The sequence below is a fragment of the Gorilla gorilla genome, chromosome 11, assembly GCF_029281585.2.
Source record: "Gorilla gorilla gorilla isolate KB3781 chromosome 11, NHGRI_mGorGor1-v2.1_pri, whole genome shotgun sequence".
Lineage (NCBI taxonomy): Eukaryota > Metazoa > Chordata > Mammalia > Primates > Hominidae > Gorilla > Gorilla gorilla.
This window is the reverse complement of record NC_073235.2, coordinates 103,730,971-103,756,998: the sequence shown is the minus strand read 5'-3', so window position 1 is coordinate 103,756,998 and position 26,028 is coordinate 103,730,971. Positions and strand designations below refer to the sequence as shown.

Below are 26,028 nucleotides of genomic sequence, written 5' to 3'. Positions count from 1 at the left end.
GAACGAGAGACTTGGAAAAAAAAGACACAGAGGCAAAGTATAGAGAAAGAAAAAAGGGGGCCCAGGGGACCGGCGTTCAGCATACGGAGGATCCCGCCGGCCTCTTAGTTCCCTTAGTATTTATTGATCATTTTTAGGTGTTTCTCGGAGAGGGGGATGTGGCAGAGTCATAGGATAATAGTGGAGAGAAGGTCAGCAGATAAACACGTGAACAAAGGTCTCTGCATCAAGAACAAGGTAAAGAATTAAGTGCTGTGCTTCAGATATGCATACACATAAACATCTCAACGACTTAAAGAGCAGTAGTGCTGCCCGCAGGTCCCACCTCCAGCCCTAAGGCGGTTTTCCCCTATCTCAGCAGATGGAACATACAATCGGGTTTTATACCGAGACATTCCATTGCCCAGGGACAGGCAGGAGACAGATGCCTTCCTCTTGTCTCAACTGCAAAGAGGCGTTCCTTCCTCTTATACTAATCCTCCTCAGCACAGACCCTTTACGGGTGTCAGGCTGGGGGACGGTCAGGTCCTTCCCTTCCCATGAGGCCATATTTCAGACTATCACATGGGGAGAAACCTTGGACAATACCTCGCTTTCCTAGGCAGAGGTCCCTGCGGCCTTCCGCAGTGTTTGTGTCCCTGGGTACTTGAGATTAGGGAGTGGTGATGACTCTTAACGAGCATGCTGCCTTCAAGCATTTGTTTAACAAAGCACATCTTGCACAGCCCTTAATCCACTTAACCCTGAGTTGACACAGCACATGTTTCAGGGAGCACAGGGTTGGGGGTAAGGTTACAGATTAACAGCATCTCGAGGCAGAAGAATTTTTCTTAGTACAGAACAAAATGGAGTCTCCTATGTCCACTTCTTTCTACAAAGACACAGTAACAATCTGATCTCTCTTTCTTTTCCCCACACCGCGCAGCAGCTCTTCGCCAGCGACGAGGGACTCACCTACAACGACTTCTTGATGCTCCCAGGATTCATAGACTTCATAGCTGATGAGGTGGACCTGACCTCAGCCCTGACCCAATGGTCACGCTGAAGACGCTGCTGATCTCCTCCCCCATGGACACTGTGACAGAGGCCGACGTGGCCATCGTGATGGCTCTGATGGGAGGTACTGGTTTCATTCACCACAACTGCACCCCAGAGTTCCAGGCCAGTGAGGTGCAGAAGCTCAAGAAGTTTGAACAGGGCTTTATCACACACCCCGTGGTGCTGAGCCCCTTGCACACTGTGGGTGATGTGCTGGAGGCCAAGATGCATCATGGCTTCTCTGGCATCCCCATCACTGAGACGGGCACCATGGGCAGCAAGCTGGTGGGCATCGTCACCTCCCGAGACATCGACTTTCTTGCTGAGAAGGACCGTACCACCCTCCTCAGTGAGGCGATGATGCCAAGGATCAAGCTAGTGGTGGCTCCAGCAGTGTGAGGTTTAAAGAGGCAAATGAGATCCTGCAGCTTAGCAAGAAAGGAAGCTGCCTATCGTCAATGATCGCGATGAGCTGGTGGCCATTATCACCTGTACCGCCCTGAAGAACCGAGACTACCCTGTGGCCTCCAAGGATTCCCACGAGCAGCTGCTGGGCGGGGCAGCTGTGGGTACCCATGAGGATAACAAATACCGCCTGGACCTGCTCACCCAGGTGGGCATCGATGTCGTAGGCTTGGACTCGTCCCAAGGGAACTCGGTGTATCAGGTCGCCATGGTGCATTACATCAAACAAAAGTAACCCCACCTCCAGGTGGTTGGGGGGAACGTGGTGAGAGCAGCCCAGGCCAACAACCTGATTGATGCTGGTGTGGATGGGCTGGGCAGGGGCATGGACTGCGCGGCTCCATCTACATCAACCAGGAAGTGATAGCCTGCAGTCGGCCCCAGAGCACTGCTGTGTACAAGGTGGCCAAGCATACCCAAAGCTTTGGTGTGCCCATCATAGCCGATGGCGGCATCCAGACCGTGGGGCATGTGGTCAAGGCCCTGGCCCTAGGAGCCTCCACAGTGATGATGGGCTCCCTGCTGGCCGCCACCATGGAGGCCCCCGGCGAGTACTTCTTCTCAGACGGAATGCAGCTCAAGAAGTACCAGGGCATGGGCTCACTGGATGCCATGGAGAAGAGCAGCAGCAGCTAGAAACAATACTTCAACGACGGGGATAAGGTGAAGATCACGCAGGGTGTCTTGGGCTCCATCCAGGAGAAAGAGTCCATTCAGAAGTTCGTGCCCTACCTCATAGTGGGCATCCAGCATGGCTGCCAGGATATCGGGGCCTGCAGCCTGTCTGTCCTTCGGTCCATGATGTACTCAGGGGAGCTCAAGTTTGAGAAGCAGACCATGTCAGCCCAGATCGAGGGTGGCATCCATGGCCTGCACTCTTACGAGAAGTGGCTGTACTGAGGACAACGGTGCAGGGCGAGGTGGTGGAGGGAGTGCACCCCAGTGTCCACCTTCGGGCACAGCCTCCCTCCATAACTGAGTGGTCCACAGATTTGCACTATGGGTTCCCCAGCTCCTTTCCAGGGAGAGAGGAGGGGAGGCTCTGAGGGGTCTGCAGCCCTCCTCGCTGGGCATCCCCTGCAGAGTCAGGACTGCTCCCTGGGCCAGGCTGCCCTGGGAGCCCCCGTGAACCCAGGCAGCTGGGCTCTCAGGCCCTGCGCCTGCCTCAGGTCTTTCTTGCTGCAGCCTGCTCCAGCCCAGCCCCCACCCCAGGGGCAGACGGCCCCTCCTGGCTTCTCCTATAGGGCACCTCCCTGTCCCCAGCCCCCCAGGAAATGGTGCTCTCCTGGCCCTGCCTCTGGCCCTTCCCAGGCCGCTGCCCCCTCAGGCATGTGGCACTTCTGAGCTCCAGACCTAGGCCAAGGGGAGGTCTCTGCCCCCTTCCCCAGCTCTGGGCTACCCTTGGGTCCTGCTCCTCAGGCCACTCCCCAGTCCCTGGCCCTGGGGAGGAGGCTGCCCTGGTCATGGCTGCCTGCCTGTCATTCCTGACTCACCACCGTCCCCAAGTGTACCATTCCTGCCCTCTCCTCAGCTGCAGTTGAAGGCTTTAACTTTACACACTTTGGGATCACTGTTGCGTCCCTGTGTGTTAAATAATCGGAATAAATCAAGCAGGTCTCAAAAAACAAAAAACAAGAATGGAGTATAAATGCTACTTCTGTTTTCGATCTTTGATCAGTCATTTAGAGTACGTTGGGGTAAAAGAGTGCTCTATAAATCAATGAGTCTCAGCCATGCCCTTTAGGCTGTGATGCTATGGTGGCAGTGAACTTGCTAACAAAGCCCAAGCTGAGGCTGAGTCTAAAAGACAATGAGGAATGCAAGTAAAGCAGAAGGCCAATGTGAATCTGGTCCCTTTTATCAAGGAAGAAATCGAATGTGCTCTTTTCCATAAGGAGGTTTTGTGAAACTTGGGACACATGCAAGGAAGGTATGAGACCCAAGTGACATCACCCGAAGTTGGATAGTGGTTGTGAGGCCAAATACCAGAGCAAGGCAGTAGGGTTCAGCATACATGCAAAACCCCTGAATGTCCATAGCTCTGCCAGCCTGTGCAGATCCCAGATTCTTTCTTGAAGACTGAAATGTTAAGAACTGCTTGGCAGCATTTTGCAGAGATCATGAATATACAGGGCAATGGAGTTGACAGATCTGGGATATGAAGAATATAAAGGGACGTGATTTCTAGCCACAAGCTAAAGGAGGCTTTGGTCATCCAGGTTCCATTCCATCCACCTATCCAACAAATGAATATTTATCAGTCATGATGCCCACCCCCATGCACAGAGTACTTCCTCTAGACCACTGAGAGGCCAAAATTCTTACCAGACTGCTTGTACTTCTGGATTTTTGTCTTCAGGTCTATTCTGTGGATGTTCTTTAGGCATTTTTCTAATAAATCCAGTTGATCTGGGGCAACCAGATTTAGTTTCTCCAACTCAACCACAAGGTCCAAGAAACTCTAAGAGAACCACCAACAAAAAACAAATGTCAATAGAGCTAGCTAGGCCAGGTGCAGAAGTTCATACCTGTAATCCCAGCACTTTGGGAGGCTGAGGCGGGAAGACTGCTTGAGCCCAAGAGTTTGAGACCAGCCTGAGCAAAATAGTGAGACCCCCATCTCTACAAAAAATAAAAAAAATAAGCTGAGTGTGTTGGCACACACCTGTGGTCCCAGCTACTCAGGAGGCAGAGGTGGAGGATCACTTGAACTCAGAGGTCAAGGCTGTAGTGAGCAGTGATTGCACCACGGCACTCCAGCCTGGGCAGCAGAGCGAGACCCTGTCTCAAAAAAAAAAAAAAAATAGAGCTGACTAATAAGCCCCAAATGCAAACCTCAGTCCATGTGATTTATAGCAGTAAGAAACTGTGACAAGATGAGCCCTTTCAGTGACCTTCAGTGATCTTAAACCAGACATCTCTGTCATGAGCAACTTAGACTCCTGATTTTTACTCAGAACAGAGGTGGTGGTAAGTCTTTTGGTCATCAATCTGCTCCTTGGTTGCAGACAGACACGTGTGCCATGTTGTGTCATTGAGAAGGACCGTGAAAGAGCAGGGCTGTAAATACAATCCTCCTAAGTTTATTATTTTCCAAAAGGCCAGGCTGGTGTCATAGTGAAAAACTCTAAGGGCTTCTCTGAAAAAGGAGAAGAAAGGTAGCTGGGGAAAGACTTTATGAGAAAAATCACGTTATAGTTTTAAAGTTTCCAAAATATTTGAATCAATGTTGGGCCTTCCAACTCATTCTGACGTTCTGACTCAGGGGGTTATAAAAAAGTGAAATTACAACAAGGTTTGAATATTCTGCTATTCATTTACCTTGGGCCACAGTGATTATGAACGAACGATATTTCAGAAACAGGCATTGGTTTGGGATCTATTTCCTTTGCATTTAACATTTAGTTACTGAAGTGCTATCTTTATTTTTGAAAATAATAATCATAATTTAGATGTATATAAATGGCTGGGAGAGACAATTACTAGGAGAAACCAAAAAGGGAGTTCTAGTTTCATTTTCCTTCCCATTTTGCATTTGATGGGACTTAAGAAACAAAACTATAATCATTAGGAACATGAGGAAATTCTCAAGCAATGACTTATCTGAATCGTTACAGGCAGGCACTGGCCTGCCTATTTTGAGGACCTATTGTCATATTTTAGAAACAATAGGTTCTCAAACATTTCCTGGCCTATCCTTAGGTCAACAGTACCATGTAGGGCCAACTGGAATGTTGTTTTATTTTATTTTATTTTATTTTATTTTTGAGATGGAGTCCAGGCTGGAGTGCAATAGCACAATCTTGGCTTACTGCAACCTCTGCCTCCCGGGTTCTAGCAATTCTCCTGCCTCAGCCTCCCAAGTAGCTGGGATTACAGGCACCCACCACTACGTCCAGCTAATTTTTGTACTTTTAGTAGAGATGGTGTTTTGCCATGTTGGCCAGGCTGGTCTCGAACTCCTGACCTCAAGTGATCTGCCCGGCTCAGCCTCCCAAAGTGCTGGGATTACAGGCATGAGCCACTATGCCCATGAGCCATTGTGGTAGGCCAACTGGAGTTTAAAAAAATTTTTTTTTTTTTGAGACAGAGTCTTGCTCCATCGCCCAGGCTGGAGTGCAATGGTGCAATCTCGGCTCACTGCAACCTCCGCCTCCTGGGTTCAAGTGATTCTCCTGCCTCCACCTCCTGTAGCTGGGATTATAGGTGCCTACCACCATGCCCGGCTAATTTTTTGTATTTTTAGTAGAGACGGAGTTTCACCAGGTTGGCCAGGTTGGTCTCAAACTCTTGACCTCAGGTGATCTGCCCACCTCAGTCTCCCAAAGTGCTAGGATTACAGGCGTGAGCCACCGTGCCTGGCCATGGATTTTAAATATTTTTCTAGCAATCATGACATCCCCGAGATCTTCACCACTACCTGGTCTTCTTTTCTTCCTTTTTTTTTTTTTTTTTTGAGATGGAGTCTTGCTGTCACCCAGGCTGGAGTGCAGTGGTGCCATCTCAGCTCACCGCAAGCTCCGCCTCCCGGCTTCACACCATTCTCTTGCCTCAGCCTCCTGAGTAGCTGGGACTACAGGCGCCCGCCACCACACGCGGCTACTTTTTTTTGTATTTTTAGTAGAGATAGGGTTTCACCGTGTTAGCCAGGTTGGTCTCGATCTCCTGACCTCGTGATCCACCCACCTTGGCCCCCCAAAGTGCTGGGATTACAGGTGTGAGCCACTGCGCCCGGCCTCCTGGTTTTTAACTCTAAATCTCTACTTTTACCATTTCCCAGATACACCAGTCACAAGAACCTCCCCCCACCCCACTCCTACATGCAGCCTAGACCCCACAATGACCTTGAGTCAGCTGAGGAGAAATAGATGGCAGGAGGAGAGCCATACTATAGTGGACTAGCACCTCCTTCCTGTTTCCACCCAGCACAAGCAGATGGGATGTCTTCCCCACACCCCCATCAAACCAGGGAGGGAAACACATATGAGCCAGACCTATGAATTTTACAGAAACAAGGATAAAATCCAAGGATGAAAGAAACATCCAAGACCACACCAGAAGATGTTATAATCCTGTTTCTTCAATTCATAAACCAATTCTCTTCCCATTCATGTTGTTTAAAAGCCACCTGAGATGTCTGACTCCCACTATAGTGGCGGCAGACTGCCTGCTTCCCTCTCTCTGTATCAAAAAGAGTAGCTCCCACTTCTGATAGGCTCCTGGGACCATGAACCAAAAGAAGAAAACTCACCTTCTCCTTGCTTATCTTGCCTCGGCCCATATAATCCTTCATGAGGAAAATTAATGAGGACACATCAGATTTATCCAAATCCTCACCAATCTCTGCCATCAGCACTCTGCAAACCAGACAAGTTCATTTAGTTAATTCAGATATCAGTCCTAAGACAACTCCAAATGCCCACGCCTCCCCTATGCAACAATGGATTAAAAGACTAGTTCTTGCCCCTGGGTAAATGTGTCCCTCCCTCATAAAACAGCAAGCCTAGATCACCCCAGGAAGAGATCTTAAGGGACCTCAAAAAAGGGAACTTGTCCTTGCCCGTTTAATAGGAGATGGTACATCCTTTGCCAACTAACAGTTTCTGAAAACAACTCAGAGAATGGAAACTTCCTTAAAGAATCCCCTAGCACCCCCAGAGGTTACAGTGAAATGACTTAAGAACCCAAATGACTAACACAAAAGACAGAAATAGAATTTGAAGTAGCCTTCTCTGTTTAACAAGCTCTCAGGTGATGTTGATTCAAGGACCATATTTTGAATTGCAAGATGCTAAAAGAAAGAAATACCTGAGATATCCTGGCCCACCTCTGAACTCAAAGGGTACAGGCATCTGGATCACAAGGATTCTGAACTTAGATGTCTTTGCCTAGAAAGCCTCTCCTGACTCACTGGTGGCTGGAGCTAACACTATACATATATATATGTGTATATATATATATATATATATATATATATATTTTTTTTTTTTTTTCCCCCTAGGAAATAGACTTTGAGAACCAACAACCACACTTTTCTGGGGCTCCTAAGGACACCTTGTGGTTAGTATTGTTACCATGACATTGTCATCAAGGTCATTTCCCCAATTAGGCTCTCAGATTCTTGAGGATGGCAGACTTTTCATTTTGTCCTAGAGCTTACCAAAACACTTAGCACATGCCAATACACAATGAAGCCCACTCACCAGATGAATAAATCAATCTAGCGCTCCTCTTCACCTGCACCCCCTCTCTTCCCAGAGGGCCTGAAGAATCTCCACTCATCATAGCAAGGAAATGGGAAATAGAGAGATTGCCCTATTCACTGAAACTCAGCCTCCCGGAAAGTCTGAAGATTACTGACATTAAAACTGATGGCTGAATAGGTGGAAGATTAAAAAAAAAATAATAATAATAATGATAATAATCCCTTCTATCTGTAGAGTGCTTCACAGTTTAAAAAGTACTTCACATAGTAAATTATTACAACTGATGCTCACAACAACCCTGTGAAGTCGGGTATTATCATTTTTCGCTTTACAAGTAGGAAAACAGAGGCCCAACAAGGTTAGTGATTGGCCCAGCCTGCCTGGCCCATAATTGGTAGATCTGAGGCTTGAAACAGGTCTTCCAGATACAGTGAGCTACGATCATGCCACTGCACTCCAGCCTGGATGACAGAGCAAGACCCTGTCTCAAAAACAAACAAACAAACAAAAAAACAAAAACCAAAAAAACAGGCTTTCCAAGTTCAAATCTCATATACTTTCCAAAGCCCACACTGCTTTCAGCTCTCTTTAGTATAGTTCTTGATAATAATTATCATCTCCAAATTCACATTATCAACACAATAAAAGGCTGGTGGTCGAGAGAAAAAACACCGGCTGGGCATGGTGGCTCACACCTATAATCCCAGCACTTTAAGAGGCCAAGGAGGGCAGATCACTTGAGGCTGAGAGTTCAAGACCAGCCTGGCCAACATGGCAAAACCCTGTTTCTAGTAAAAATACAATAATTAGCCGGACATAGTGGTGCGTGCCTGTAATCCCAGCTACTCAGGAGGCTAAGGCAGGAGAATCACTTGAACCCAGAGGCAGAGGTTACAGTGAGCCAAGATCGCAGCACTGCACTCCAGCCTGGGCTGCAGAGCGAGACTTTGTCTCAAAAAAAAAAAAGAAAACACCAACTTAAGGTTACAAGTTATCTTCCTTTCCCCAGGAACTCAGTCTCTCAGTAGCTTCCATGCTGCTCTGAACCTCTAAAGACATTAACATGTAAACAGGAGGAAGGAGCAACCCAAAGCTTGTGGGAACTAAAGCAGACTCCAGTGGCCATTTCCTCTTTGGACTGAAGGGACTTAGATGTGGTTAACTGAAGAGATTTTCAATTTGGGCTCTCCAATGTCTCCAAGGCCAGGAAGTGCAGGAAGGGAGCCCACCCTGATAAACTTCCTCAGCAGGGGTAGGGCCAACAGGGATTCAGAAGGGATGATGGAGTTTCTACAAAGGTAGGAAGATTACTGTCAGACTTGTTATTTCCTTTCTTTGTACCACAAATTATCAAGGACTGACTTCACAGAAAATGAACTAGTAAACACCGCTGCAGATCTCACACTGTCAGAGGCTGGCAAGAATGACTAGCTCTTAGTCATTCCTATCTTTCTTCACGTCTTGTCATTCTATCCTTCAGGCAAACACATACCAGCTGTCCCTTCTACCTGCATATGATCCCAATTCCTTTGAGAAAGTATGTTTCAGCTGGAGGCAATGGCTCACGTCTGTTATCCCAGCACTTTGGGAAGCCAAGGCAGGTGGATCACTTGAGGTCAGGAGTTCAAGACCAGCCTGGCCAACATGGTGAAACCCCGTCTCCACTAAAGATACAAAAAAAAATTAGCCAGGCATGGTGGCGCACGCCTGTAGTCCCAACTACTTGGGAGGCTGAGGCAGGAGAATCGCTTGAACCCAGAAGGTGGAGGTTGCAGTGAGCCAAGATCACGCCACTGCACTCCAGCCTGGGCAACAGGGTGAGACTCTGTCTCAAAAAAAAAAAAAAAAAAAAAAAAGGAAGCAAGAAAAAGAAAGCAAGAAAACAAGTTTCAAGAATTTAAAGGGCTCACAGGAATGAAGTGACATCATCTGGCAGTTGGATAAGTGGGCAGAGACAGTAAAGTGGCTGCACTTCTTATTATGCTCGTTTCTGCCATTCAGTAGAGTCTGAGACACTTCACTCCCTCCCACCCACCCAGCCTCAGGAAGAGTTGATGAATTACCTATAGTCCGAAACAAGGTGAGGGTTCCTGAGCAGGTGGGTCTCCACGGCTTTTCTGTCCATCTTCAAGATACGTTTGAGCAGGTCAAATCGCCTCACTCTGTAGAGCAGTTCAGCCAAGTCCCCGACAGACAGCTTACCTCTTTCCCGTAAAATATCCAGAAGGTCCCTGACATTAGGTGGAACCACATCGATAGCAACATCCCGGCACAAAAAGAGCAGCATCTCCTTCTCATCTGTATCAAGTGCTTCTTCAACCTGATGGATGACCTCAGCAGACATCCTACTCTTAGACTAGGGAAGCTCACAAGGGTCTTGCAGTACAGCTCCGGCCCAGTCAACAGAAAGCCAGCAGGCAGTCAACTTCATTTCTGAGGGCTGACTTCATTTCTTTCAGAATCCTTTCCAGTGGGGGAGTTCTGTGGTTAAAAGGGAATTTTTCTGAAAATCTTATCAAGCTAACTTATGCTTAAGATTGAAAGTATGGGCTCTTTCTTTCTGGGTGGTCTCCCTGACCTAAGTAGATTAAGTTCTATAGAAAGGGATCTATAGAAGTCTAAAGAAAGGGATCCTTGGTAGACAGAACCAAAAACAGACTAATCCAAAAAGACAGAGAAGAAAACCTGCATTGTAAAGGAAATGAAACAACAGATGAACTCATCTGCAAGGAAACCCCACATTCTTTTTCAGAATTCATCAGAATGTAAAGCATGTTCAGGGAAAATTACAACTAAGGGTTTAATGGCCTCAGTAGGAGGAATAGGGAAGAAGTACGTAGTAGAAGGAAGTGGGAAAAGCCCAATGACAGACAGCCTGACTAAATCAGGGAAACTTGTGTCACAGAGTTAAACCTCCACCTCAATGACTCCATCCACGTGGCCTTGAACAAACAATGGAGAAAAGAAGTTTCTGTCCCTGTGCCACTCCTTTTTTCTAGTTGCTCTCCTACTTCAAAAGCCCCTCACTCATACCTGGAGGCAGAAACCTCTGCTGCCATCCTCCTAGACCCCAAGCCCTTTTCACAACTTCATCATGAATGCTCACAGAACCTGCCACCAAGTTGTCAGGTTTGGATCACGTCTTCAGACCCTGAGCCCCATGGAGGTGCCAGAGGCCCTGACTCTCAATGCACTGCTACATGGCAGCAATTGCCATCAGTGCTTCTGATGTTCTAAGTGGAACATCAGGAAGTTACAGAGGATCTGGGGAAAGATCTCACTCCTGGGAGGGGGCTGGGTAGGAGGGGTAAGGAGCTCATGCAATGGGTGTGTTCTTAACTTCTTCCATTGAAACTCATCCTATTTTCTTTCAAAATTTAAGTTGCTAACCTATCTACTCTAAGTTTCACAGCTAAAACTTATGTTAAATCACCTCTTGTGTTCTTTATCTGTTCCTACAAGACAATATTTCAGGTTAAAATCAAATTTATTAACAAAAAATAAGTGGAAACACAACCCAACTCTAAATTGCCAATGGTTGCTTTGTATTTGTGTTCAAGTATATTTATATATTTATCTAGCTGTATTTAGTGAAAGAAGCACTGAATCCATTTATTTATATACATACAGTATCAGTCCACAAAAGATTTGAGCTATCTTAAAATAAAAACACATAAATAGAAAAATTTTATATGAATACAAGGGGAAAAATTAGTTTAGAAATTTGAAATGGGCTTGCCCATTCATCCAAACTTCACTTAAATATGATTATTTGTAAATAACTGGAGAAATTAAATTTGCTAAGTTAAATTTACTAAAATTAAATGTGCTTAATGAAAGTGGAAAAATTGGCACTCAGACTATTTTACTTTTTTTTATCAGAAAGATAAATACAAATTTTATGTGTTCTGGACAGCCCAAATCTATACTCCACTCGCAGGCCAACACTGCTTTAATCTCATCATCAGCTTCGATGAAAAGGAGGCCAAGTTCTTTTCTACTGTATTCATTAATAGTCACAATTTTGTCAACAGTTGTTACTATAAATTAAACTATAAAATATATGCAGTAGAAGGAATTATAAAAACACAAAAATAAAATCATTAAACACAAGACTAAGAAATGAGATATTATACAAATTCACTGACATATTTGAAAAAGAACCAAACAGAACTACTAGAAATGAAATGCTTAATTCTCTATTTTTTTACAGTCATCTAACTTTTGTAATTCATAAGTATCGACAATATAACAATGCCACCAAGAGTTAACAAAATGAGATAATCATTTTAAAAAACATGATCTGCTCAGTTTGTTTCTTCCAACCATCACACCCATGACTGTTTTCTGCCAGTCACGCACACTCAGCAAGAGCACTGGCATACTGTCTTCCCTCTGTGCTAACGGGGGTAGAGTTTGGCAGCAAAATCTAGATTACTCAGTGGTAGCATCTGGCACACTGAAAGAAAATATCAAAAGGAAACTACAGATCCCGTGTGGAGCCAGCCCACTCAGATGCAACAAAATATCAGCGTGTGTGTATGCTGGAGGCAGTTCACCGTGGCTAGAGGTGGTGAGCACTTGAGAAAGGAGAGCATACTAGGGAGAGGTAGGGCTGGGGTCCGAATAATCACCACTTTGTTGGGGTTTAAGCCCAAGCCAAGAAATTAACATAAAAATTACTCTTAGACTAGGGAAGCTCATAAGGTCTTCAGTTTTTTGTAGGGAAAGGGTCCCACTGTGTTTCTCGGGCTGGTCTCAAACTCCTGGGCTCAAGTGATTCTCCTACCTCAGCCTTCCGAAATGCTGAGATTACAGGTGTAAGCCACCACACCCAGATGAATGAGTTCTTTAGAGCCCAGTAAAAGGACTTGTGCCCATCAGTTACCAACTCCACCCTGCCTGAGCTGCTGGACTCAGTGTCCCATTCACCTCTTCTGAAGAGTCACTTGCTTTCACCTTACTCAGATGAAGGGGCAAAGGAATATCCAAGTCCAATTATTTTTCTTCCCTGCTTTCAAATACCCAATCCTCCTGACTGATCAAGATACCATTAGCTTCATTTCTCCCCCCCAGTGTTTTCAGCAGTTTACTTTCCCTAGCCAGACAAAATTGGCACCTATGTGTGTTTTCTAGAATTTTAAAGGAATTCCCCTTAACTCCCCTCACAGGCATATTCTAATTTAATGACTATATCTCCCCTTCTTTTCCACACCCACACCCTGGTACAAACTGTCCCTGACCTTCACAAGAGCAACTAAAACTTGAGACCAATTTCTGTTTCATTTCTCTTGCAGAAGTCAAGAGACTATCGCCAATTATTATTCAAAACGTCAACAAAGCTTAGGCAAGTCAGAGTTATCTTTCACACAGTAGCTAACAGGAGCATCCGGTTCTGCAAACAGAAATACTCCAGGCATTTTTTGTAGAAATTACACTTAATACTGGAACTAACAAAACTGCTGAGAGGACTGGAGGAAGGAGCTCTGGGGTGGGATTCTAACAAAGACTCCTGGGGCTGCTGCAACAACCTTACCTCAGCCAGGGAAGTGAGGATCAGGAGGCTGCCACTAGAACTGAGCTCAAAGACCCTCTGACAGTGGAGACCCAGTGATCATGTAATGCCCAACCTTGTTTTTACTAACGCTGTTTTTAGACTCTCCCTTTCCTTTAATCACTTAGCCTTGTTTTCACCTGAATTGACTCTCCCTTAGCTAAGAGAGCCAGACAGACTCCATCTTGGCTGTTTCACTGGCAGCCCCTTCCTCAAGGACTTAACTTGTGCAAGCTGACTCCCAGCACATCCAAGAATGCAATTAACTGATAAGATACTGTGGCCAGCAATATCCGCAGTTCCCAGGAATTCGTCAGATTGGTAACGCCCAAAGCCCCGCGTCTATCACCTTGTAATAGTCTTAAAGCCCCTACACCTGGAACTGTTTACTTTCCTGTAACCATTTATCCTTTTAACTTTTTTGCCTACTTTACTTCTGTAAAATTGTTTTAACTAGACCCCCCCTCCCCTTTCTAAACCAAAGTATAAAAGAAAATCTAGCCCCTTCTTCGAGGCTGAGAGAACTTTGAGCTTTAGCCGTCTCTTGGCCGCTGGCTAAATAAACGGACTCTTAATTCATCTCAAAGTGTGGCGTTTTCTCTAACTCGCTCAGGTACAACAATCAGACAGCGCATGCTACAAACTCTGGCCAGCATTTTCAATTATCTGGCCTTTTTCCCTCCTGACTCCCAGCCCTGCAACATCTAGGGTGACCGAGTCCCAGGAAACCCCTCAGTCCCAGGCAAACAGGGATGGTTGATCACTCCAGCACCCCTGCCTTAATGAGGAAGCCTCTACCACTCCTACACCTCCAGTAGCAAGTTCCGAAGGAAGGGAGAAGAGATAACACAATCTGAAAACTACTTACCACCACACCCTGGTGGTTTCCTGAGCTGGGCCCCTACGGCTGCTCAACAGTTTCATTTACAGGAAGACTCTGTTCAGCTCCTTTCCCACACCCTTCAAGGAGTGTGGGAAACCTCCAACACTCCACAACTCTCTTCCATCCCAACACCACCCCCAGTGCCATTTCTCATCCATGTATCAGGCACAAACTCCTGCCACCTTCCACCTTTCCACTGCCCCAGCTGGTCCCTCCTGTCCCTCTGCTTGCCTAGGGCCAAGCCTCCCTGCGTGCCCTCCTGTCTCTACTAAGCCCCTATGTCTACTCTCTTCATCCTCTCTACCTCCAGAGACGGCTCCTCCCAGCTTGTAAACATGTGCAAGTCTCTTCCATCTTAAAAAATAAAGCCAAACCCTCAAAAAAGCCTGAGGGTCCCCTAGACCGACCATCCTTTCACTTTACTCCCTTTCACATAAAGCTGGGACCTCATGAAGGAATAGTCTGTACTCAGTGCTTCAGTTTCTTCAACCACAATTCACTTCTCAACATGCCTCCACCTGGATCCCCTCACCACCATCTCCTCTACACAGCCACACTCAGTCCTGAGCCATACTGGAATCTGAGGCAAAAGGGACAATCAGCAATACTGACGCTGTCTTTATTTAAAATGTTGGTATTTTGTTCATCATAGATTTTTTGCATTTATGTCTGTTTTTTAAAATATTGCATTAAAATATTATCTATCTTGATGACTGACTTTTTGAGCACCCCCTCACATGTTGTCCTGAAGCCAGTGCCTCGTTTGCCCCTGCTAGTTTCCCAGCCCTGATGACACAGCTCTTGTTGAGGCCCTGGTGACCTCCTGGTTGCCACATCCAAAAACTTGGAAGTCCTCTTTCATCTGACTGCTCAACTCCAGCTGACACTGCTAATTCATCCCTCCTTGAAACTCTTCTCCCTTGGCTGAGCTCACACCACTATATTCTACACAGACCCTTCTCTAACTTTCTTCTACTCCTCAGCATACTCTTTCTGCACCTGACCCTTAAATGCTGGTGCCTACCATCCATCTCTCATCCAAACTCATTCCCCTAGCCATTCTGTTCCCCCTGCTTCAGACCTTACCCTCTCCAAATCTACCTTCCATCTAAGTGAACTTTCTAAAGTTCATGCCTGAACTGGCCAGGCGCGGTGGCTCACACCTGCAATCCCAGCACTTTGGGAGGCCAAGGCGGGCGGATCACTTGAGGCAAGGAGTTCAAGACCAGCCTGGCCAACATGGCAAAACCCTGTCTCTACTAAAAATACAAAAACTAGCTGGCTGTGGTGCTGCATGTCTGTAATCCCAGCTACTCGAGGGGTTGAGGCACAAAAATCTCTTGAGCCTGGGAGGTGGAGGTTGCCAGTGAGCTAAGATTGCACCACTGCATTCCAGCCTGGGCAACAAGAGTAAAACTCCGTCTCCAAAAACAAAACAAAACAAAACAAAACACCTCTATTGAAGCACTTAACACACTTCCCTGGTACCCACATTAGCCCTAACCAGGTGTCAGCAAATGTGGTTAAGTTTAGTCAGGCCTCTCAACCTTTCTCACAGAACACCAACGCTGCCCCCAAACTATCTGGTAACAAAGGCACATATTGTTCCCTGTAATCAGTAGCAAAGCATGCAGCATGACCAGCTAAGCCATCCAAAGACGTACTTAACATTCCCTTCTTTCTACTGCTTCTCTAGTGAAGCAAGGTCATCGTATGGCATGAAAGCAATGTCATGTCCAGTGAGCCACGGCGTGAATGCAAATGTAATTTCTTAGCAACCCCACAAACTGGGCGGCAATGGAGAAACCTGTCTTGCCAGCTGCAGAAAGCAGCATGCAAACCTCAACTTTCAGGTGTCTGGGAAGCCCCAGTGGAGATATGAACATGAAACAAAGTGTCATCCAGAAGTTTCTAAAAGCAGAAGAGGTTGCACAATTCTGGGTAAAGTAGAATGTGGCCATCTCACAGAAGTTTTGTGCATTCATCTTGAACATAACAAAATTCACCTTCCCCCTCCATTGCGTGCAGAACAACAGATGATCCCAGTTATAAAATGACATAAAATTAGAAGTCATATTTTATAAAATTCTTTGATGAGGCTGCTATGGTTTGAATGTGTCCCCTCCAAAGTTCAGGTATTGCCAATATGATAGGATTAAGAAGTGGGGCCTTTAAGAGGTGATCATTCCCTGGAGGCGCCTCCCTCCTGAATGGGATTAGATGCCCTTACAAAGGGAGCTGATAAAGGGAGTTTATTTCTTTTTTTGCCCTTCCACCTTTTGCCATGTTAAGACACAGCATTCCTCCCCTCCATAGAATGCAGTGTTCAAGGCACCAGATTGGAAGCGGGGAGCAGCCCTCACCAGATGTCAGCACCTTGATCTTGGACTTCCCAGCCTCCAGACTGTGAGAAATAAATTTCTGTTTTTTATAAATTACCTGGTTGTGGGTATTTTGTTATAGCAGCACAAAACAGACTAAGAACAGACTTTTCATGACTCTCAGGGAAGCTCCCACAAATTCCAACCAGACATTATCGCCAATAACTTCCGTGGTTCCTAACACTTACATGTAGGCTGCAGAAAATGAGAATGAATCAGAAATGAGAAAGCATCTAAATCAAAAGATCATAAATCATCATCTAATTGGATATAGAAACATGGGTAAAGAAACCAGGAGCAAGGGAGCTAAATCAGTTGATGTAGTGCCCTTAACTAAACTTAAATTTTCACTTTGGCAGGTATACTTGCTCAGCTTACACAACGGATTGCCCAATGTAACTAATGGGCCAAGAGTGGCCCTGCAGGAGATAGCTCTGTTCAAAATCAGAAATTGTGCATAATACTACAGACAAACTTCTGATACATAGCTCAAGCACTAAGAGTATCATCCCCACTTCAGCCCAACCCATAATCTAACTGCGAACCAAAAATATCTCAATGTTCCCTGGACAGTATTTTTCTGTCCCAGCAACTTCACTCAAGCATTTGCCTCCATTTGGAAAGCCCCTTCCCTCCTCTCAGTCTGTACCTGAAATTATATCTTATCTCTCAAGATGTCTCTTCTATAAGCTTCTCTTGATCCCCAAATCAAGTCTCTCTTCCTGCTTTGTAGCACTATTTGTGTTCTCTTCCAGCATTTTATCTTATTCTATCCTATGTGAGACTCAGTTGAGTACTGTCATATGTGGAGGTCCTTGGGGATAGATAGGCTTTTACTCATCTTCATTAGGCTGTGGTAAACAATGGCCAAGGCTGCCAATCTCAGCCCTCTTGGGTCTTGAACAGACTGGTCATCACTGGACCATTGCAGCCCATGTGTAACGCTTACTCATCCCTTCGTAACATACAATGAAGCAAGATGGAGCTGGTGGTGTAGTTAAGATACCATACTTGGAATCTGGTTGTTGGATCCAGAAGAGCTTGTGAAAGGAAGCTTTTGCAGCTACATGAGATAACAATGCTAATGCTTTAGAGTGACTTGCAATGTGATTCTAAAAGGATGGGTAAGCCCCCATGCAAAACTTTCTGGAAACTGGCAGGACCTCATTGTGAGTGGGGAGAATACAATGTCTCCAACCAAGGGGATGTTTGGAACTCATCATCAATTTATTACCAGGCTTCAATTTATTTGATAGAGAAAAATGAGAACAGGTCAAGCTGCCTGAGTTTAAGCAAGATATAAGATTTTAATGCTTCAGCAATAACTGAGTTCAGAGACCAGGTCTCAACTTCAGGTAGTACGAAGAAGACCTATGGCTTAGCCTCACTTCTTTTTAGGTATCTAAACCATCTGATGTCACCTTTAGAGGAACTGCATGTCTAACTTCATGCAACAGCAGTCGGGAAAACAGGCATTCCTTCTCCTCAAGGTTTTGATCAAAGGAATAAAAAGTGGCTCAAGAAACAACCCCATCTATTCAAGAGAATGGCATACTATCAATCATGCTACACTACTGCAATAAAATATTTAGGAGACATTCTCTTAAGTTCATCTAGACAAGATTGGCTTAAATTAAATTTCAACTTGGCAGGTGTATTTGCTCAGTTTACACAACAGATTCTCCATTGTAACTAAAGGGCCAAACTTGGCCCTTTGGGAGATAGCTCTATTCAAAGTCAGAAATTGTACATAATACTAGGGATATATAAAGTTCTTAAAATTACTTTTATATAGCATTCATTTTCTGTAAAAAGCACTACCTGCTTTTTGCTCTAAGAAAATCTGGAAAATAGAGAAAAGCAGAGAAGAAAATAAAAATTCCCCACTTGCTTCAGTCTCATCACCATCCCTGGTACCTACTCATCTGTCCCCTAGTTTCTCATCTCTTGCCTGGGTCCTCGTTCTAGGTTCCTTTACATTCCTGGTTGGATGACGGCCCAGGTTAAAGGGATAGACTCATTCTACATTTAGGCTGAATGATAGCCAGCATGTTTACAGAAAGCCTAGGCAGACAGCAACTGATATAGTGTCTCCTCTGGGGGTATAGCTTTGTGCTATATACAACTTGCCTGTGCTACCACATATTTTATTAATAGCTCCATCACGGAGCACAACCTTATAATTACTTGCCAGATTAAAATAATCCAGCTTTATAATTATTTGCCAGATTAATATAATCCAGCCATGGCTTAGAAAAGAACTCAAGTCAAGTATAAAATCTGAACTGTGGGGTTTCAATAGCATACCACGGCCAAGGTTTTGGGCGAAACTTTTGCGCTGCTTCTATGTTTTCCAACCAGAAAGGGAGCTCCAGACAGCAGAGGGAGATCTACACGCTCTCATTCCTCAGCCCCAGCAGGTGCTCAGTAAATGCTGAAGGAGTTACTTTTTTCATTTAACTCTTGATTCAAAGTTGTGGTTATTGTTGCAGGGAATTTGGTTCACTCACCAGATAGTATTCAAGCAAGAGACTGTCAGGTACCTACTCTTTTAAACAATCTCATTGACTTCGAAAACTACTTTTGAAAGCTGCAAGTAAAAACAAACAAAAAAACACAGATATATAAGCCAAAGGGAAGATAAAAAGGAAGTTCAAGGAAAAAACTCAAGAATTTCACAAGTAGATAAGGAAGCTTTGGTTCCCATTTCTAAAGTCACATGACTAAAGAAACTCATTACCCTGGGAAGCATTTTTAAACCTTGGAGTAAGTAACTATGAGAGGATTTTTCAAGTACATTTTTAAAAGTATATAAATATACATATAAATGATTCATTTCTTCAACTGAAGAGTTCACTGCAGAAGATACAAATTATCATGAGTATGCAGATGAAAGTGTATCAAGTGGTGTAGCTTCTCTCTTTCATAGTAAGTACTAAATCACCAAAGATGGCAACCCAGTATCGAGAATAAGAGAAAAATAATGTATAAGATGTTTATCTATTTGGGCCAAAAACTTAAATCGCCGAAAAAAGAAAGTGGCTAGAAGTGGAGACCATCAGAGGAACATAAATACAGAACAAGTGTAGAAAAGGAAGCAATTTTTGCAGGAGAATCACTTGAACCCAGGAGGCAGAGGCTGCAGTGAGCAGATAGCACCACTGCACTCCAGCCTGGGTGACAGAGTGAGACTCTGTCTCAAAAAAAAAAAAAAAAAATGTAGCTGGGTGTGGTGGCAAACACCTGTAGTTCCAGCTACTCCAGAGGCTGATGTGAGATGACTGCTTGAGTCTAGAGTTAGAGGCTGAAGTGAGCTATGATCACCACTGCACTCCAGCCTGGGCAACAAGCAAGACCTCATCTCAAAAAAAAAAAAAAAAAGAAACGAAAAGAAAAGAAGGCCCCACCTTGAATCTTTTTTAGAAAAAAGCAGGTTGTAAATAAACACAATTTTAAAAAATGAAATATCTTGCAAACTAGAAAATAAACCAAAAAAATTATGTGTTTATTTTTAAAAATATGTAAAAGACTGTATTTGAGAGCACACATGAGTGGAAAAAAAAAAACATTAAACTGAAACCTTTGGTTATCTCTAGGGAATGAACCCCTGGAGGTTTTCTCTATTTACTTTGCATGTATTTTAACTCATAATTATAATACAACTTGACTGAAGAGTGTCTGAAGAAAATGCATTACAGTACAGAATGTTAGGTACAATCCTGAAGCAAGTGCAAAGACAGCCGCTGAGCATATGAAAGTACAGAGAAAGGGCACCAGGGTGGGGTGTCAAGTCTTCTGAGGGGAGAGGACAGGAGGAGAGTATAAGGGAGAGACAGGGCATTCCAATAATGATAGTGCTTTTCACCTCACTGATCTATAGTAAGAAAGAACGACCGGGTTCTGCAAGTTACCTGGGCATACTAAAAGAAAAGACAAAACAAATAAACAAATAAACAAAAAGAACCCATGGTGTCATAACTGCCCCACCATGGCCCACAGGCTTCCTCCAGTCAGGCTGTCAGTGGATCTTGTCTAAACTGCCTTGACTCGAAGTTACCTGTGTAGGTAACTGCTGAGTCTTCCTCAACCACATTGTGAAGTTATGGGGACAAGAACCAAGTTTAGATCCATTTCTATGTCCTCGGCACCCAGAACTCTGCCTGGCCCAGAGAAGCTCAATAAATGTTGGTAGGATTATACTGAATTAAAGGCAAGGAGGCATTGGAGTCCATAAACACGAGTTTAATTAGCCCCTGGGGCTCTACAGGGAAGAAATAATCAGACTTCAAGGGTGCCCCATTCCCCAGAGTCCATTCCTGGTATTTGAAAGAGCAACATGCCCCGGAGTGTTGTGAGTCCTCTGGAGGCTCAAGGAGACCTAGGGCCAAAAGCGAGGACTCAATCCTTTTCTGCCAGTATCGGGGGACAGTGCCCCGACGTCCCAGGAGCCCAGGGCGACACCAGCCCAGGGGCTGGGATCGGGCAGGATTCTCGGTCTACTCACGCCCGGGCAGCCGCCGGCTCTTCCCACTGGATCTCCGCCGGGACCAACTCCCACCCTCGCCGGACAAGCTCAGACCTGCTGCTCCGCAAAACCAGAATTGGAAATGCTCCAGATGGGACGAGGAACAAGGACAGAAAGTCAAAAGCATCAACAGGTGGCTTCGCCGGAGGGCGTCCGAGAACCTCTGCCTGCTGAACCGCTTCACGCCTAATCCCCGCCACCCACCGGCTGAAATGTTACCACACAAGACATAAATTCTCGAATCCTGTCTGCGGAATTCCCCGCCCCCGCGCAGTTGAAACTTGCACAGGGCCACTCGCGTGTCTCTGGGTGGTAAAATTCTCCATGCGTGGTCAAACGGCTTATGCATAGCTCAGGACAGTTACGTGCGACCCCACCAGGACTGAGTGGGGACAGCCGCTGCGCCCCCACCACCTACTAGGAGCTGCGGTAGGACCTCCAATGCCCCAGGGGCCTAGGCAATTTCCGCTTCAACTTCTTGGAGGTCCCCAGCCCAAGGCTCAAAAAACTGCACGCTATCCGGCCCACCCCGGGTCAAGCAAGACTTTCGGGGGGAGGGGGAAACCCAGCGACCCTGCAAATGGCTTCACCTTGGAAACCGGTATAAGGAAGCAAGTAATACCGTGTTAAAAGAAGGTCAAATGTCAGTTACAAACAGAAACGTAAAACATAAAGTCGCTAGAGAAAGCCATTTTAACGAGGACATTTGACCCAAAAGCTTAAGTAAAGCAAGTATTAACAAAACAAGAAAATGGATGTAAAGCAAACAGTAAACATTAAAAACTCCCTTTCAACCCAGTCTTTTTTGTTTAGATCTTGGAGTTGGGCCGGGCACGGTGGCTCACGCCTGTAATCCCAGCACTTTGGGAGGCCGAGGCGGGCGGATCACCTAAGGTCAGGAGTTCGAGACCAGACTGACCAACATGGAGAAACCCCGTCTCTATTAAAACTACAAAACTAGCCGGGCATGGTGGTGCATGCCTGTAATCTCAGCTACTTGAGAGGCTGAGGCACGAGAATCGCTTGAACCCGACAGGCGGAGGTTGCGGTGAGCAGAGATCCTGCCATTGCATTCCAGCCTGGGCAACAAGAGTGAAATGATGTCTCAAAAAAAAAAAAAAAAGATCTTGGAGCTCGAGCCAGGTTTTTTGTTCAACGAAACTTTTGTAAGGTTATTTAGGGGAATCACCAAACCGAAAAGTGCGAAAAACTCCGTTCCTCTGATCGGAAATCTCTCTTTAAAGCAGGTCAGACCTTCCAGAGCCCGCTGTCTGTTGTAGATTATCGCAGTTTGTTGATGTCCAAAAAGCTTTACTTATGCTATACGCTATCCCCCTACTGGTTTCACCCCTCATTGCTTAAGAACAAATTTCAAATGTCAACCAATTAAAATATTCGCAAGACCTCTGGCGTCCTTGAATTTACTTCCTGCTCCGTGGAGCCAAAAACTGATTCTGAATTTCAGTGGCCTTTGTTCTACTGCGTGCCACTGTTAATATTAAAAGAACATGGCCTTCTGTCCAAATCCGGACACCCTCAAGCAAGAACACCTTGAAGCCAGTTTACATTTCCCAGTCCTTTTGAGGCGGTGGAAAAGTGGCAGAAACAGTTTCATTTTAAAAGGCTCTAAAAACTTTTCATCAGCCAAGCATTCCCAGCTTTCCCAAGGCAACCTTTCCTTGCACTTGGGCAAAATAGACATTAAACTGCTCTGGAAAATAACCGCCCTGACCAGGCTATTGTGAAATTCCCTCCAGGGCGGCGGCTCCCACTGAGTGAGATCGAGCGCACACACAATTGTTGGGAAAGTCCACGTTCCCAACAACTTTCGAAAGGAAAAATGCCAGATCTTCTCAACAGTTCACCCCAAGAATTGAACTCTCAAGATCATTTTAAGCAAAGTTTACACGACGCTGAGGACCTGCCACTGAAGCTCGCGGGTTGGCCTCTGGGGCTGCGGCTGCAGCTGCAGGGGACGGCCAGAGTTGGCCAAGGGTTACTTCCGGTCTCTCAGGTCCATCGGGGTGCAGCTTGTACCGCTGTGGCCCAGGTCGCCCCTTTCTGGGAATCCGGGGCGGAGTTGCGGGTAGAAGGGGTTCGGGGGTTCGGAGCCGGGCGGAAGCGGAAGCGGGGGCATTCCGCAAAGCCCGCGGTAAACAACCGAGATAAGGAATCTACAAAACTGAGTCAGGTTCCAGAAGCGCCCCCGCCATCCCCTGGCCACTGCCGGCCACCTGCAGTTTCCCGGAGCGCAGGGCTGTGAGGAGCGGCGCGGGGTGGGACGCGGGGCGCGGCGGCGCAGGGCCTGCTGCAACGCTGACTCAGGGCCGGGCGTCGGGGCTTGGGGCCTGGGACAGCTCCGGCGCCGCCAGCGCGGGGGTCGAGCGCGGGGCACGTACCGTCCTGTCGCGGCCGGACTCTCCTGCCGCTGCCACCTCAGCCTTCGCTCCCCTAGACGCCGGGAAGGCGCACCCAAGATGGAGGCAAAGAAACCGAAAGCCTGGAAGCGGACTTGGTGCTGGGCGATCGCTGTTCGCGGCGCTTCTCTCCCACACCTCCTCCCGTGGTCCTTGTTGTCTCAGCTGTCACTGGACAAAAGTCCAATAGCCGGCACTCACTGTGTTAGGCCGAGTCCCCACCCCTAGCTCCGGGAGTCCCTTTTAGTTGAGACTCGTCGGTGAGGCTGCCAGCTCGTCGGTGAGGCTGCAAGCTTGCTGTTTCCTGCTATGGCTTGTGTGACTGAGTATGCAGTAACCGAGGGTGGATGTCGACACAAGTTCCACGAGTTAGGAGTAAACACTGCGAGTGTTTTTTTTTTTTCTTTCTTTCCTTCTTTTTTGAGGCAGAGTCTCGCTCTGTGGCCCAGGTTGGAGTGCAGTGGCGCAATTTCAGCTCACTGCAACCTCCGCCTTCCTAGTTCAAGAGATTCTCTTGCCTCAGCCTCCCGGGTAGCTGGGACTACAGGCATGCGCCAGCACGCCCGGCTAATTTTTGTGTTTAGTAGAGACGGGGTTTCACTGTTGGCCAGAATGGTCTCGAACTCCTGACCTCGTGATCCGCCCGCCTCGGCCTCCCAAAGTGCTGGGATTACAGGCGTGAGCCACCACGCCCGGCGCGAGTGTTTACGATTGATGTCTGGGAGTCACAGCAAACGTGAACACACTTTGTGGTTTTTTGTGTGTATGTTTTTGTTTGTTTTTTGTTTTCCTTCTTGAGACAGGGTCTCGCGCTGTCGCCCAGGCTAGAAGGCAGTGGCGCCATCACAGCTCACTGCAGCCTGGATTTCCCCCTCTCAAACCATCCAGCCCTCTCAGCCTCCCAAGTAGCGGGGACCACAGGTGCAGGCCACCATGCCCGACTAATTTTTTTTTTTTTTTTTTTTTTTGTATTTTTAGTAGAGATGGGGTTTCACCATGTTGGCAAGGCTGGTCTCCAACTGCTGGCCTCAAGTGATCCTTGCCCCCGCCTCGGCCTCCCAAAGTGCTGGGATCACAGGCGTGAGCCACCGCGCCCCGCTATGTTTTTATTTATTCCTAATAACTACTTTATTGTGATTCTTAAAGAGCTTTAACTTTTCTTGAGATAATTTTAAACTCACAGGAAAGGTGAAGAATAATACCAAGAGAGACTAACAGCAGGACGGCATGAAGAGCTCGGGATTCACCCCTAGTGAAACTGAACATTATTTAAAACAACAAACAACCATTAACCATTTAAAGCCTCTGAAATGGTCCTAAGGGCAAACAGCAAATGAAGAAACATCTGTTCCAAAAAATCTATGAAAACTCTTGGATCAGAATGTGAGAGTCAGTCTGTGGTATTTAAACCAAACCTCTCCCTTTGTTCAGCAAGAGACTCCACTCCAGACTGCTGCAACTAAGAACCTCTCTCTTCCCACAGCTTCCAGTCAGAGACCAGCATATCAGCATTTCTCATCTTGCCCCTAGCTACCTGATGCTGAAGGTAAATCCTGGGGGAATGTGGTGGAGAGGTGGGAGATTCCTTCTTCCATCCAGAGACTCTACCTTGGGTGGAGTGCTGAGACACCAGAGGAGACTTTAGCTCTTTTTCTCCATCACTTTCACTCCATATTCACCCCCAACCTTTTTTTTTTAATCTCTCCATCTTCCCAAGATAGTTATATTCTCTTTGATTAATCTTCAGTATATATGCTATTATAATCATGTAAACGGTAGTCACAGCCAAGTTATGTACAAAACTATGATTACTTTTCCTTTCCCACACAACTTTTAGTTTTTTCTGGAGTTAATAATTGTCTTGTTTTGTTGGTTTTTCCATGTAATTCTATCCTAAACTCTGTCAGTTATCCAAGTTTGGTTTTTTGTTTGTTTTTGAGACAGGGTCTCACTCCAGGCTGGAGTGCAGTGAGCCGATCACAGCTCACTGCAGCCTTAACCTCCCGGGTTCAAGTGATCCTTCTGCCTCAGCCTCCTGAGTAGCTAGGACTACAGGTCCTAGCATGCCACCATGCTAGGTGTGCCACTACAGGTGCCACCATACCCAGCTAATTCTTTAAAAAAAATTTTGTGGCCCGGCGCAATGGCTTATGCCTGTAATCGCAGCACTTTGGGAGGCCGAGGCGGGTGGATCACGAGGTCAGGAGTTCAAGACCAGCCTGGCCAAGATAGTGAAACCCCATCTCTACTAAAAATACAAAAAATTAACCGGGTGTGATGGCGGGCGCCTGTAATCCCAGCTACTCAGGAGGCTAAGGCAGAGAATTGCTTGAACCCGGGAGGCGGAGGTTGCAGTGAGCCTAGATTATGCCAGTGCACTCTAGCCTGGAAGACAGAGTAAGACTCCATCTCAAAAAAAAAAAAAAAAAAAATATATATATATATAGTAGAAGCGGGGGTCATGGGTGGCAGGGAGTCTTGCTATGTTGCCCAGGCTGGTTTTGAACTTGCCTCAAGCGATCTTCCTGCCTAGGTCTTCCAAAGCACTGGGATTACAGG

General features: G+C 46.1%; 1 protein-coding gene and 1 pseudogene across 23 annotated transcripts in view; one reads left to right on the top strand and one right to left on the bottom strand.

Moving 5' to 3' along the window:
• CFLAR (CASP8 and FADD like apoptosis regulator) overlaps positions 1 to 24,893 on the bottom strand; it is a 57,065-nt gene extending 32,172 nt beyond the window's left edge. For 7 of the 23 annotated variants that reach the window (XR_004069618.3, XR_010129665.1, XR_010129666.1 and 4 more), the window contains exons 1-4: positions 23,452 to 24,893; positions 9,773 to 10,190; positions 6,755 to 6,860; positions 3,829 to 3,964 (exon numbers count right to left, since the gene is read on the bottom strand). Coding sequence is in view for 11 of the 23 variants with exons in the window: in XM_004033028.4 (XP_004033076.1) it covers positions 3,829 to 3,964; positions 6,755 to 6,860; positions 9,773 to 10,053 (523 nt within the window). In the remaining 12 variants the exon portion in view is untranslated. Of the gene's footprint in view, positions 1 to 38; positions 3,739 to 3,828; positions 3,965 to 6,754; positions 6,861 to 7,038; positions 7,457 to 7,706; positions 9,186 to 9,217; positions 9,360 to 9,772; positions 10,191 to 10,742; positions 19,908 to 21,031 lie in introns of those variants that run through there. The other 16 variants (XR_004069620.3, XR_010129669.1, XR_010129664.1 and 13 more) reach the window with 13 other exon arrangements.
• On the top strand, positions 971 to 2,414 carry LOC109025893 (inosine-5'-monophosphate dehydrogenase 1-like; annotated as a pseudogene).
• Positions 24,894 to 26,028: the final 1,135 nt, after the last annotated feature.